The sequence below is a fragment of the Pseudochaenichthys georgianus genome, chromosome 1 (assembly GCF_902827115.2).
Source record: "Pseudochaenichthys georgianus chromosome 1, fPseGeo1.2, whole genome shotgun sequence".
Taxonomy (NCBI): Eukaryota; Metazoa; Chordata; class Actinopteri; order Perciformes; family Channichthyidae; genus Pseudochaenichthys; species Pseudochaenichthys georgianus.
Window position 1 is genome coordinate 3,943,272 of NC_047503.1, and position 15,437 is coordinate 3,958,708.

General features: G+C 41.1%; 1 protein-coding gene across 1 annotated transcript; it reads left to right on the top strand.

Moving 5' to 3' along the window:
• The first annotated feature begins 672 nt into the window (after positions 1-672).
• On the top strand, positions 673-8,656 carry tmx2b (thioredoxin-related transmembrane protein 2b). Its single transcript, XM_034095110.1, has 8 exons — positions 673-975; positions 3,024-3,084; positions 3,299-3,412; positions 3,559-3,635; positions 5,078-5,184; positions 5,260-5,325; positions 5,408-5,537; positions 7,256-8,656. Exons 1-8 carry the CDS (start codon positions 787-789, stop codon positions 7,433-7,435), a joined length of 924 nt encoding a protein of 307 aa, XP_033951001.1. The 5' UTR covers positions 673-786; the 3' UTR covers positions 7,436-8,656.
• The last annotated feature ends 6,781 nt before the right edge of the window (positions 8,657-15,437 follow it).

The window sequence follows — 15,437 nt, forward strand, 5'->3', positions numbered from 1 at the left end:
CATTAAAGAAGAATAAAGACAAAGACACCTAATTTAAATATTTTAAAGAAACTAAAAAATGTTAAAAAACTTTGAATGATGAATATATGACAATATATGAAGAACTGCAGTATATTATATTTTAAAGTGGAGGGCTGTTGCTGATCATGACTCACAGTATTACAAAATAACATTGTGTTCACATGATGTGCATTAATGTAATGCAACTTTAGGTGAAATAGCACCCACAATTAGACAATCAAAGCTTGAAATCCTGCAGTAAGCTAAATGTAATATTGCATCGTATCACTTTGAACCAATCAGCTGTGACCTGTACTTTTTCCTGACCAATCAGCGTCTGGTAACACATTCGTCCTGATTGACCTCCGCAGTCCGCACACTGCAAACCGAATAGCCAAAAGAAGCTACCAAGAAGTAACAACAGTTACACAGGAAGAGAGGTTTCCCACCTTCACATTAAAAGCGATTCTATTTTCAGATGGGTGCAAAGTTGGAGTAAATTAAATAAAAACATACATAAAATGTGAAAAATAAAAATATTAAAGTTATTTATTCTTTGATTATATTACAATTAGATTAAATTGCATTTAAATATCACACAGGGCATGCTTTTCTTTATTTTGAACATCGTAAACAGGAAGTTGGATTTCCGGCGACTTTCCCACGGAGAAAGCTAGCAACTAGACATTCATATTAAGCTAGCTGCTTCATCACTGGCTGCCAGCTTCGGTGTTCTCGGGCTGCATTTACAGTGTTAGTTATAGGCCGACGACAGTTTTACAGAAAATGGCTCTGCTAACGACGTTATTTGCGTTCCTGTACCACCTGCCGCAGGTGTACAAGTGGCTTCTGAAGCCTTACTATGTAGCCTCTCTATTTATGTCCATAGCCTTTCTAGCTGTTCGAAAGACGCCTGGCATCTGCGACCAACTGAACACACAGCGAGAGGACGGCAACCCCTGCGACTTCGACTGGGTCCGTAGACATTTATAATTGTATATATTGTAATAATAGGTACCGTATGAAGTTACTAGCGAGCTGGTAATCGGGCAGGTTTACGGCAAGCGCAAGCGTTAGCTGGCAGGTGTCATTAGCTGCTAGCTGCAGGGAGAATGACAGGCCGAACTATGGTCACAAACCTGCAAATTCATAGTCTTTTGCTTTTTGCCAGAGATATTCAAAAACTCAACGTAATGCATCACTCTTTTAATTAATTAAGAGATGTTTACTAAATTCGGCTCATTGTAAATCAGCGTTTATTCTAGTACACGAATAACAGTAACGTTGATCCCTTCAGGATTGGTTTGAGTTGGCTAGCTAACGTTAGAGGACATCACTGATCCAAACTGCACCATCGAACGAATGAATGAAAAATGATAATTTATGATGAGTAATTAATCATATTATTTAATGCCAGAAATCAAATTAAACGTAATGCAATTAATGTACTGTTAACATACACCTTAAACAAAGAATACTCATGAATAAATTAGTATTTTTCTGTGGAATAACTATGTGACCTGTTTTGACCTCTTCATAGGATCCAAAAAACTGGTTCATTGTAATATATCCAACAATCCCCAAACCAGTCTGTCACCGACCATCTGCCCTGTGTTTCCCCAATATTCAAGAAAGCTCCTAAGATTTCACTAAATCATTAAAACCCCCATTTAGGGCCGGGAAATATATAATATACTTGATCTGCTTTCATTGTAATCTTGTGATTTCCAACCACGTCCTTTTATTTAGTACATTTGAACTCAAATGTATTTAAAGGTTTTAATCGGGACACACTTTACATTCCAACCCAACCAGTGTCTGATTACTTCTGTTTATTAACAAAGTGAGACAAATATTCTTCCTGTATGAAATCGTTTTTATCATGAATTTAAAAAGTGTTTATTTGTCACATATTTAATTCTTACAGGAATTTACAATAAAGGCTTCATAATGTGGTATTCATCAATTCCTATAAACTATTTAAGTATTGATTTGGCAGAAATAATGCTATAATTGATAGCAAATCAACAGTATGAAGGTCCCGCCTACACACCTGCCTGAGCCAATCACAAGCTTAGCTCTGCCGCAGCTTCTTAGCAGCAGCCACCGAGATGCTACGTCAGCACCAAGGTGGCTGTTATGCTAGAAAGAGCACCACAAACCATAATGTCTCTATAAATACATTAATTAAACAATGTGCATGTTCTTTTAGACTGTTTTGTGTTTCATATATGTTAATAACAGTGTTTCATATATATTAATAACAGGAAAGTCTGTAAATGTCTTCGCTATGGTTTCCAAACACATTTCAGTCTGTTTGTTATCCTGGACCAATTGAAATGTGATCATTGCAGTAGGTTAGTTCCAGAATTCAGTACAGGAATAACAGTAACGTTGATCCATTCAGTAAAGTTTGAGCGAGATAACGTTAGAGGACACGGATCCAAACTGAACCATTAGTACTAACTCGTAAGTGAATGAATCATGTTATGTAATGCCAGAAATCTAATTTACCGTTAACATACACCTAACTATACAAAGAATGAATAACTAACTATGTTTGTCTATGGAATAAGCACGTGACCTGTTTGGACCTCTTCGAAGAATCCAAATCAAGAACTTTTTTTTCTCCTTTATTCAAGAATATATATTGTGTGTATATATATATATATATGTACACACAAAACATTGATTTCAGGAGTACATGGGTACAAAATAATGATTAAACACAAAAGACAATATTTCAAGTAAATATTTATCGATTTTGATTGCCTTATTTTTTTATTTTTTGAATAGTGGTGCCATATTGTAAGTACACATATGCAACATTAGATTTAGACTCAGTGTTTTCCTTCTTGTGAATGTGTCATCTTCAGACGGTACACATTCTGTCAGCATGTCTCTTTGTCACTTGTCCCTCATCCGGACTTCAGTGCAGTATTTACACTAAACAGGACATCAGTGTCCCAACACGTCCTCAGCTCTCTCTGGTGGGATGACAGAGTTGCTGTTTGTGTTCTCAGAGGGAAGTGGAGATCCTCATGTTCCTCAGCGCCATCGTCATGATGAAGAACAGACGAGCGAGTGAGTCATCCCGTTCTACTCTGAGTTCCTCCTGAGCAGCATTATGCATATATGGCATTTCTTAGTCTGGCTGGCTGAGGAAGAAGCAGCTTCCGGAAGTCAGAGTGCACTAATGCATGGTTCTGTAACAGTCGTATTCCTGTGCTGCTCAGGACCCTGCTGATGGGGATGTGTTCGGACAAACAATGAGCCTTTCTGTCTGTTTTCATGTCAGTTACGGTGGAGCAGCATCTGGGCAACATCATCCTGTTCAGCAAAGTGGCCAACGTCATCCTGTTCTTCAGGCTGGACATCCGGATAGGCCTGCTGTACCTGACGCTCTGCATCGGTCAGTCCGCTTCCTGTCCTGTCGTCAACAATCCAATTCAAAATGCAACGCAGATATAGTGGATGTTTATCCAATACTTCAAGTTCCTGTGCCGCTTTGTAAAGGATATAAGTATATCTTCTGTGTTTCCCTCTCTGCTGTCTCAGTGTTTCTGATGACCTGTAAGCCTCCTCTCTACATGGGACCAGAGTACATCAAGTACTTCAGCGACAAAACCATCGATGTGAGTAAAAAACATCCGTAGTAGTAGAAGTGTGTCCATTTTTACTTATGCTTTTTTTATTTGTTTTAAACATACGTAATACAAATTATATAAATACTTCCATGGTCTCCTCCGGACGTTATTAGGACATACATCGATAAAGATGAGCAGTACGCATACTGCACCTCTCTTAACAACGGTGAATGAACCGTACAATAACTGTACATATTTATGATGGTATATTACCCAAACAATAACCACAGATGCAGTGAGTGAAGTGAAAGGAGGGCCAATGGTGCTATCTTCCAAACATGAATCTTGCTGTGGTGTGAACATTAGTTTTGGCAGTACACATCTGCAGTCCCTGTGACACAGAATAAGCCTTATACGTGAAACAATACGACACGAAGAAATAGAAATAAAGTCTGCAAGAGTTTAGTGCCAGTGACACAATGTGCAACCTGCGCCGGGCTCAAGTTCGGTAAAGTGAACATCGGACGTTATGGACTAGGGATCGACCGATGTGGCTTTTTCAAGGCCGATACCGATTATTAGTAATCAAGGAGACCGATAACCGATATTTGGAACCGATATACATTTGCAGTAAAATCAGAAAATCTTGGTGTCAAAATGTAGAATAACACAAACTCCAACACAACTTCTTTGAAATGCATTTAAGCATATATGTTTAATGAACTTTTAAACATCTTACAACTGGTTTCCTCTCTGTGCCCTTGTCTTTAGTGCAGCCATCTGCAATGAGATAGAGAGAGACAAGAAGTGGGGCTGCAGGCTGACATGCTTAACTAACAAGAATGCTTAATTTATTATATCTGTCTATCTAGCATAAAATCCCAATAAGCTGCTAGCAACTGCAAAACACTAGTGCTCGCTAATGTTTTGCAAACTATTAAAAGTGAGGCTATCACAGTAGACCTAACGTTAGTCTAGCCTCACTTCTAATATGTTGCTAAACATTAGCTAGATACATGTTGGCTAGCTAATGAGCTTCACATATCAACCTGAAAAACTGCGAGGCTCCACTCCCGCCTCTCTGGCTGGCTCTTCAGTAATAGCCTATCAGATAGCGCTGTGGGCGGGACATTGCTCGTGTACACAGTGGTGACTGCAGCCAGAGAAACGGCCGCATCAGAGCCAAAGTCTTATCGGCCCCTATTATGGAGAGGTTTCCAAAAAGTACGACATTTAATTCGGTCTTCAACAAGTCTTGTCCTACGTTGACTTCTGTAGTGAGGACTGATGATGATGAAGGTCAACTATTTATATGTAAAGTAGAATAAGATCAAAATGAAAAACTGCTTATTGTGATAATGAGCTGTACACAGATATATGTTATGAACAGATTAAGGGGAAGTGATGCAGTCTTATAGCCTGTGGGGAAAACTGCCCCCCCCCAGTTTGTTCATGTATTTTATAAGTAAATCCAAATTGTCTGTGTCCAGGATGAGTTGGACAGAGACCCTCGTGTGACCTGGATTGTTGAATTCTTCGCCAACTGGTCTCCAGAGTGCCAGTCCTTTGCCTCCGTCTACGCCGATCTGTCCCTGAAGTAAGACTCGTCCCAGGCTGAAGTCCCTCACACCAACACGAGCTCTCTGAGTAACTTCCTCTGTCTGCGTTCCAGGTATAACTGCGCCGGTCTCAAGTTCGGTAAAGTGGACATCGGACGTTATGGAGAGGTTTCCAAAAAGTACGACCTTTCATTCGGTCTTCAACAAGTCTTGTCCTACGTTGACTTCTGTAGTGAGGACTGATGATGATGTGTTGTGTAGGTACAAGGTGTCCGCGTCCCCGCTGTCCAAGCAGCTGCCCTCCCTGGTGTTGTTCCAGGGCGGGAAGGAGGTGATGCGCCGCCCCCAGGTGGACAAGAAGGGGAGAGCCGTGTCCTGGAGCTTCACTGAGGTCAGGCTCATCATGTTGTCAATACGATGGATATAAATAACTTTCTCACTTAAAGCTGCCAACCAGCCACACGTGGGACAAAGAGTACGCTACTGCCATGATAAGAGCTGGTTTATATTTAAATATAATGTGCATCCAACCCTTAAAAATAAACATTTCTATTGAAACTATTAGCTTATAAATATTGACAACAAAGCTTTATTATGGGTTAATTGTTTGCACAAACTTTGCAAGTGAAGGAATTAAATATTCTTAGTTTGAATGGAAATATTTTCCGACAAACTATCGTCCGTAAATATTTCGATGCGATCTGAGTCTGGACAAATGAGCGCAGCTGCTGCCCCGTCTGCACAGAGTGGCAACGCGGCTGAGGCCTGTACGACGAAGCGGTTCAACAGACCCTGGATATGTTCGAGTTACCCGGCTTAACTAACCCAAAACAAACGCGCTCTCGCTAAGCGGGCCTACGACGCTGGTTATCAACTCGGTAACTCAAGCCAGGGTTTCTCTCTCCGGCTGAGTGCGCGTTCACATGAAAGGGGCGGGGCTAGCAACATTTGACCAATCACAAACATGGAGAAGCGTACTGACAGCGCAGCGTCATACTTCCTGAATGAAAAGTGAACTATAATATTAGACATATGAAGAAGTTAAACTTTAAACATCCATGACTTAAACACTTGACCATTATCAAAGCCTCAGAGCTGCACCTGCAAGGTGAATACAGCTGGAACAGAACACGTGTTTGAATGCGTACATTAACAGGTTTATGATATCACTGCCCCGTCTAAAACACGATCTGACTTTAATTACATTTGTCTCGAGTGTTTCGTCAACTTATGTGTTGCTTAAAATAATACTTCTGCATCCAGTATGTGACGCTGTGAGTGTTGCACGGCCAGATACGGCTCAGCTGACTCAGATAAGGAGATATGTGATACAGTATGAAGTGATATGCCGCGGACTGTACTTAATGTACTCTGATGCGGTTACTTATGTTGTGGCCGATATTTAAGTAAGCTTTCTTAACGCTAATGTTCTAATAGTCAGATTGCTCTGAAGATGGAGGTGATATTCTATTCATGTTCACGGCGGGTAGAGACCGGTCTCCAGTCAGCACCGCTGCAGACTCGCTGTTTGAGGGCTTATAGCCCACTCCCCCTCCACACCGCTCCACACTCATTGGTTTAGAACAGCACTCAATGTGGCAGACCCTCCGTGTGAACGTGCAAACGGAGGGGTAGGGTGTAGGGTGTGGTTTGGGATTGGGCCACAGTAACTGTTTAAAGCCCACTGTCGTTCAGACTTTCAAACCTCTGGTCGCTGTGTGTCTGTGCGCACAACGAGCTCATCTGCAATCAGACCGTGTTGCTTTGTGTAGTGAGGAGGGCTGCCCTCCACTGAAGAGTGTGTCGTCATCAAATGAAACTGTAATAGACAGCCTTTGATATATAAACAACACACACACCGAGCATTTAGTTGATTTATTCTATCATCACACACAACTTGTGGATGTGTAATTAAGTTGTAACACCAACAAACAAATGCTTTCTTTAAAAAAAGTGATAATAAACATTACCGTTTATATTTCAAATGTAAATAAATAAAATAAGCCAGTATATAAAACACAGCAGTAAAAAACAAGATGTGACACAATGTTACCGTAACCCCCTGATCTGGATTATAGAGCGGCCTCACTAACCTCTCTGTCTCCCCAGGAGAACATCATCCGAGAGTTCAACCTGAACGAGCTCTACCAGAAATCCAAGAAGCTCAACAAGAGCAAAGGAGACAAGCTCATGCAGTCGCAGTTCCCCCCCGTCCCCGAAGAGGACGAGCCCGAGCAGCCTGGGACCCCCGCCGAGGAGGGCGTGGTCGAGTCCAAGAAGGACAAATAAGACGGATTGTACCACTCAGCTTTCACTTCTGGATGGAACATGTGGGTCCAGCCAGCTGCTCCCCCCCCCCCCCCCACAGTGTTCAGGTGTGGATCATGGTGTGCATGAAAACAGCCACAGTAGCCCCCGCCTCTTTAACACTAGACCCCCATATAACCCCCGATACAGCAGCTCTATAAAGATACAGAGCTGCAGAGAAGACTAGTTTCTGGGGGGGTGCTAAAACCTCTAAGGTGTGTGAGCTGCAGCAGACAGAGCTCCTGCTTTACCCCCCCCCCCCCCAGGAGAGCCCCCTGTCCCTTTATAGCTGTGAATCTGAGTGAGGCGGGACTTCTTACTAGCTGGCAGTAAGGGAGCACAGAATGTGATGCTACTTTGTTGTTCTACATTTTTATTCAACTAATTTAATTAGAGTAGATTTTTCAAATGATTTTCTGAATAACTGTACATTAATGTAAACACAAATAACACGTTTCCAGTGATCGGAGCGCTGGTTACACGTCAACATGAGTCGGGTGGTGACAGAACTCAGAACCAGCTGTTGCTTTGTATTCGGTGTACGAGCGTTCTCTTTTATACTGATGTTTTTTACTTTTCTTTTGCCAACAAGCTCACCTTTATTTGTCTGTTGTTAGTTATACGCGCTCAGTGGTACTCCGTGTTCTAGTTTATCGCTTTGGTTAAAATAACTGTTCGAAATGACTATTTTCTTGTTGACAACATCCTCAGGATGAAGAGCAGCTTAACTGAACAGTCTTCCTCTCTGGGAGACGCTATTATGGTCGGTTTCTCCGGCAGCGTCATGCTGCTGTGTGCACGGAGCCTGTCCTGCACACCGATTGGCTGAATCCTGATACTGTTGTCAGGTTAGCATCATGATGTATTTTACAGTCTGTTCCTAATAACACACTTCCTCTTTACTCTAGATTTATTTCACATCATTTCCCGCTAACATTCCTCATCATGATTTTGAGCTTTTTTCCTCTTGTAGTAAACTGCTAACAGACGCACACAGCAAGTGTTTGAATGAGCTTTTTGAGACACTGACTTTAATCCTTTTTTAATAATAATTTTGTATTGTACGCTTATTGTGACTTTGATTTGACCTTTTGTCATGTTGCATTTCATTTGAGCTGCATTCCAAGGCTGTGTGAATCTGCTGCTGCACATGAAGGCAGGAGCCTGTTTGTTTTTCATGCAATAAAACAATGTGTTCATGAACTCAGCCTCCATTATTCATACACATGGGAACAAACTGAACCTGTGTGTGTCATTACACTCGGGGAGACACACACCTGTCCACAGGAGTCCAATACAGCAGACTGAGTGTACACCAGTGGTGGAGAGTCACTCACAAGCAGTGCTGGCTCCCGGGTATGGCTGGGGTAGGCTCTAGCCATACCAAGAAATGGCTTAGCTCCACTTTAGCCCCACCATGAACAATTATGTTAAAGTAGGAAAAATAAAGTCCGCCAACTCGTGCAGAGTAAATTGCACAGACAGCAGCTAGTAAGATTGATTTCAGTAGCCGCTTGTCTGGAAATGCCGAAGACCAGAAACGGTTTTGAAAACTTTTGTCACGTAGTGATCGTCTTCTCAATAGAACATCTTTGCTAATGTCTTCTGGCCAATCAGAATCACGATAACGGCGAGGTGTTGTTGCAGGAAGTCCCGACGGAGAATACTTTTGCTATAGTACATCTCTATATACATCGATACAACATTACGTGTTGATAGAAATCAACACGTAATGAAATAAGACCCCACGGTTTGATGATTGGTAGGTGTGTGTGGGCTGTCTTTAATTTTGACACACAGAACAATGGGGGCTATCCACCCTTATAAACACTGTAAAGTAATTCACACAGCCTCTTCCCTCTTCTCTCTGTGAGGAGCAGCCATGGATGTGGTCTCACCCCACAAAGACTTGAGACTTGAGTTGGACTCGTGACCAAAGACTTGAGACTTGACTTGGACTTGCAAAATAAGACTTTTGAACATCTCTGGTATCACTATAACATGATGATGATGGTGATAAAGAATGCATCTAACGAAACAAACCATCATGCTCTTACTTTGAAAAACATGCGGAAATGTCGTCATCAGCAGGCCATCACGTGGTTTCCGAAAATAACCGAGTGACACGAGTAGATTTTAGCCGAGACCGGCGGAAAGGTTGTCTCAAAATTCCGTGTGTGTAAAAAGACGATCCACGAGCAGAGATTTGAGATCCACGAGCAGAGATTTGAGATCCACGAGCAGAGATTTGAGACCCACAAGCGCATTTTTGGTCGACAAATACAAAATGGATTTACAAATGCCTGATTGAAAGTTGTAAATGTTAAAGAGATATTCACAGATCTTTTTTTTATTTGTGAAAATATTTAGCGTATTTGCAGATCTGTTTTACACTTGCACATTTATTTGTGAGTTAGCAAATCTTTTAAATGCATTTGTGGATGGTGTTTTACATTTACAAATCACATATTTACACACATTATTTTTATGTTCACACAAATAATTATGAGACATATCTAAGCCGGTAGCGTAGGCCGAAATTGACTTTAGGGCAGGCCTGTATAAAATAGGGTGGGCCAGCTTTTTCAGGGGGAAAAATTACTTTAAGGTAGGCCTGGCCTATAATAATAATATATAGTAATGCCTATTGCCAAGCACCGTTGTAGCATTTCCCTCCGAATAATGGTCGTAGACCTGACTGATATGAATTTATTGAAATCTCCAATATCAATGTTTCTTTCATGCTGTGCAAAGAAAAAGCAACCTCTTAATCCAGGTATTTTACCATGACTCACGTATGCATGCACGTGCACGGTTGTGGCATGACCACCAAAACAGAAAGATATGGACACAAGATGTGTGCAAATTTATTTAGTTTCCTATCCATGTGGACATGATTTAAGTGTGGGGGGGGGCGACCTAACCTCCTCTAGGGGGGTCCAGGGGGCATGCTCCCCTGCTGGGAAGATTTCTTTTTTAATGTTGAAGTTAAAAGCATCAATCTAGTGCACTTTGAGAGCAACATTAGGAGATCTATGGATACATCTCTCAACACCCATATCAGGGTTCATACACTTTTTCACCAATGATTTTCAATGACTTTTCCATGACTTCTCAATGACCTTTACCTCATTTTCCATGACCAAAAAAAATACCACTGAAAATGGTTTATTTTAACATGGAACAGGAAAATAAGGTCTACATATGAAATATGTTGTGCCTATCTAAAACAAATCAAATAGTAGGCTTACTAGCTTCTACACGCTGAAGCAACTGTAGTCAGGGAGGCAAAGTCATCAGGTATGAAAAAGGTGACAAGGATCCGAGCCCCCCGACCCCCTGGAATATCAGCTTTAAAATGAGGAATAACAGAGGATTTTAGCAGTCAGAACAACTAAAGCAGCAGGTAATAATAACAGAAACGCCAAAGAGTCACATCTAATAGAAATATATAAAAGCATTTATTTTAATTGTGTAGCAGTCAGTTTATAATTTTGGCAGCACTGTTGAGCATTTTGAAAATGTATTGTCATGCCTCTGTGCAAGGCTTAGTCTTTCTATCTTTATAGCCACTGGTGTAACTAAGTTCATAAACTCAAGTACTATACTTGGGTACAATTTTTAGATACTTGAACTTTACTTAAGTATTTCAATGTGTTGCTACTCCACTACAGTTCAGAGGTAGATGGTGTATTTTACTCCACTACATGTATTTAATACCTTTAGTTACTTCACAGATGTGGATGAATGATGTGAAATATAATCAAGTGTTGAATCAGACTTTAGTTCCACCTGGAGTAAATCCTCCAGCTACCCTGCAGTCTACAAAGTACTTCAGACTAGCTGCACCTTCACCAGCTTTGAGAACACTTTCATGGTCAATCATTATAAAACATATAATATATATTATCCTGAAATGGACCAATCTGCACAACGACTACTTTTACTGTCGCTACTTTCACTATATTTTGATGATAATACTTTTCTACTTTTACTTGAGGAACATTTTGAATGCAGGACTTTTACTGTAACAGAGTATTCCTACACTCTGGTACTTCTACTCAAGTACAATATCTGAGTACTTCTACTTTTACTCAAATACACGATCTGAGTACTTCTACTTTTACTCAAGTACAACATCTGAGTACTTCTACTTTTACTCAAGTACAAGACCTGAGTACTTCTACTTTTACTCAAGTACAATATCTGAGTACTTCTACTTTTACTCAAGTACAAGATCTGAGTACTTCTACTTTTACTCAAGTACAAGATCTGAGTACTTCTCCTTTTACTCAAGTACAATATCTGAGTACTTCTACTTTTACTACAAGATCTGAGTACTTCTACTTTTACTCAAGTACAAGATCTGAGTACTTCTACTTTTACTCAAGTACAAGATCTGAGTAGGCTACTTCTACTTTTACTCAAGAACAAGACCTGAGTACTTCTACTTTTACTCTAGTACAATATCTATACTTATACCACCTCTGTTTATAGCCTATGAAAAAAACTATTAGAAAACGAAGGTTAAAGCTAACGTTAGCAGATAGTGACAATTGTTGAGCTAGCTAGCTCAACGATTCCTTAAATAATATTGCGACAGAAAAACTTTAGGCGGAGTCGGCCACTAATGGCTCGACAGTGACGTCAGAGTTCAACTCCCGCCTGCTCCAAATAAGGGTAAAGAGGCGGAGCCGAGGCGGGACCTCCTGCCACCGAGCTAGAAGTTCCAGAGCTAGCTGAAGCTACCAAGCTAAGCTAACATGCTCCCCATCTGCACGTGGCATTTTACGTTTCTAAGGTAAGCGGACATGAAACTATTCAGCAAAACTATAAATTATAATCTAAGTTATTGAGTTTTTAGCATAATACTTCAGAATCTTAAAATCCCTTAACGTTTGTATGCATTTGTGCTAAATTAAACACTGGAATCAAGCAAATATTAATATGTTTGCATGACATTAGTTATTTATATTTTGATATCACTTAACTACGGAGCCCCTAAAGGGACATGAAGAAAAAAAGAAAAAAAAACAGAGGGAGAAAAAAAAAAGTCAGGATAACGAGTTAGTATCTCGTGCGCAAGAGATACTAACTCGTGCGCATGAGATACTAACTCGTGCGCACGAGAAAGTTTGTGGTGAGCACGAGAAAGTTTCTCATGGTCACCAGAAAGTATCTCGCACTTTTTTTTTTGAGAAAGTTACCGGTGCGCCAAGGAGGAAGTGAAGCGCACAGGAGACAGCCATTTAATTGCAGACTGTTATGTTTACGTGGGGAAATGACAGTGCATACATTATTTGAGATATATATCGTACTTAGACTTCACTTTAAGGACATTTCGGCCAGGGGTGTGTGGTCACTCCAGGAGGCAGCGGGACGTGTAACTCAGAGAAGAGCAGCACCAGCGCTCAAAGAGCTTTTACGCACCGCCTACACTGTGTTTACCTTCATTGAACAGCTATACATGATGGGCGGACTGGGACTAAAAATCAGCCCGGGACTCGCACCCAGCCCAGCCCACGTAAACTGTCAACGGGCGGCCCACTTTGGTACCTCTGTGTGTGTGTGTGTGTGTGTGTGTGTGTGTGTGTGTGTGTGTGTGTGTGTGTGTGTGTGTGTGTGTGTGTGTGTGTGTGTGTGTGTGTGTGTGTGTGTGTGTGTGTGTGTGTGTGTGTGTGTGTGTGTGTGTGTGTGTGTGTGTGTGTGTGTGTGCGCAATGAAATGGTTGTCTCGTGTTCCACTTCCTCCTTGGTGCATCGGTAACTTTCTCAAAACAAAATAAAGTCAGGATAACGGATTCGTTTCTCCTGACTTTATTTTTTTTGTGTGCCAAAACTATATATAACACCTTCAATACATTAAATTAGAAAGCTGACAGTCATATTGCTTGTTAACATCTAAATGTAACTTTTTGCATGGAAAAACCCCTCAACTTAACTGATGTGTAGGTGATCTAGTATTTAGTATTGTTTAATGGAATGTATATCAGTGTATTCAAGTCAATACTTCATTCATTTAAACCAATAGCTTTCTAGATTCTTTGTACAGTATGAAAACAAAGAGTATTTGTAGGCTACCCGTGCTGAAGTTCACTGCTGTGAGGAGTCCAGTTCTGTCTCTCACTCTCTGGTCCAGCCTGTCTGCATCACCTGGACACTTTAAACAAACAGATATATATGTAAAGTACCATGTGTACAAACAATATAACTGATTCTCTTCTGTTGAACATGTTGGATTGTGTATTGTCCGAGTCAGTGTCCTTTTTATTTTTCTGTAACTTTGGAAGTTGTGTTACCAATGCTTACCGTTTATTTGATACCCATTTGGTAATGCAATTGATAAAAACAATAAGGTTTGGGTTCGTTCTTCAGACGACTGTGACGTTAACGTGTAAGCTCGATAATGAACTCCAGCTCAACCAACCATATTGTAATATCTAAGTAATCATCTTGAAATATGACATTAATAATTGTGATGTACACACATCATATTGTGAGGTTGATTTCACATACACTACTTCGACATTAGCTTGTCTACATACTTGAGCATAGCCAATTTAAATTAACCTTAGCGATGCATACAGTTTCCTACCTACATAATAAAATATCTCTAAGTTACAAGGATGTAACCTTATTTTATCAATCTCAAACTTAACGCTTAACACTCGTCTATTTCGTTTTAACCTTTATATATACAGTCTATGATTTTAACTTGGAGGCTACGATAAGCATCGTTAGCACCGATGTAGCTACCACGAGCTGGACGTCAGATAAATCACCAGAAGAAGGCAGACAGGAAGTAAACACTAACAGGACACGGAATGGGCTCTGTAGTGTGTTTAGTTTATGGCTGTGTACAGGCCCGGTTCCAGAACAACATGACTCAGGGTGCCTCTGAGGTTACAGGGGCGCAGCAGTAGTAGGTTTACATGAGCAATAGTGGCCGGCAACAGCAATGCAAAATAGCATTGATGGTCCCAATGAACAGATGATGGCCTTTGTTATGTTTTGAAACCAAGCAAGTGAGAACATTTCAAGTGAGTTAAAAGTGCAATCCTGAAATATTTCATATAGTCCAAAGTGGACTGTGGCGAAGAAAAGCACAACAGCTTCAAAACTGTAGCCTACTGATAAAACAAATGAGAACATTTTGTAAATCAAGGCACATATTATTTGATCCAGCTCATGGTTTGAAATGGCAAACATTGAAAAGCAAAAGTATTATTAAAACCATGTACTACATCATCACTTTGCTCCCATCATACTCTGGGAAGAGAACATTTACTGTGCTTGAAAACTGGATCACATCATCATCATAATGTGAGGTTGACTCTGTGACCTGGAGAACATTTCAGCTGCAACATCAGCTCGTTGATAAGCTTGGGATATGAGATCTTTGTGTAGCCATTCGTGGTGAAGGCATCTGTGCTATTGTATGCATTATGTTTGACCCAACATTTCTACAGGCATGGCAGAATATGGCACTATTTTTACATGAATGTTCTAGCCCTTGTCTATTTGTATACCACGAGCTGCAAAATGACCGCCTAACCCCACTGTACAGGCGGGTACTTGTTTAGATATACCTGGGCAGGCTCTGTTTTGCCGTGGTATCCTGGCACCTGTGGGCCGCAGAGGGGCGGCGTAGTTTCGGGCGACGAATACTGCTGCTCCGGGGGCGAGTCAGGCGGGAGTAAGCTAGTGTCCACAACGGAGGGCAACGTGATGTCCCCATCTGACCTGTTGCTAAGGTCTGCAGTAGATGCAGTGTTGCTGGCGTTTAGTGATGGTTGCTTTAACCATGTTCATATAAATGATTATCCACAGATGTGTCACTGCTGCAGGCCCGGTTCCAGAACAAAATGACTCAGGGTGCATCTGAGATTAGAGAGGGTGCAGGGGTAAAGTGCTATTTTTATAAGTGGGGAGTGGACCTAACACCCTCTAGGGGGGTCCTCACCTCCTCTGGGGGGGGGGGGGGG

Coding starts and splice junctions, on each gene's coding strand:
- tmx2b (XM_034095110.1), top strand. CDS start 787: ATGGCTCTGCTAACGACGTTATTTGCGTTCCTGTACCACCTGCCGCAG. Junction 5,185..5,259: donor TACGCCGATCTGTCCCTGAA/GTAAGACTCGTC, acceptor TCTGCGTTCCAG/GTATAACTGCGCCGGTCTCA. Junction 5,326..5,407: donor TATGGAGAGGTTTCCAAAAA/GTACGACCTTTC, acceptor TGTGTTGTGTAG/GTACAAGGTGTCCGCGTCCC.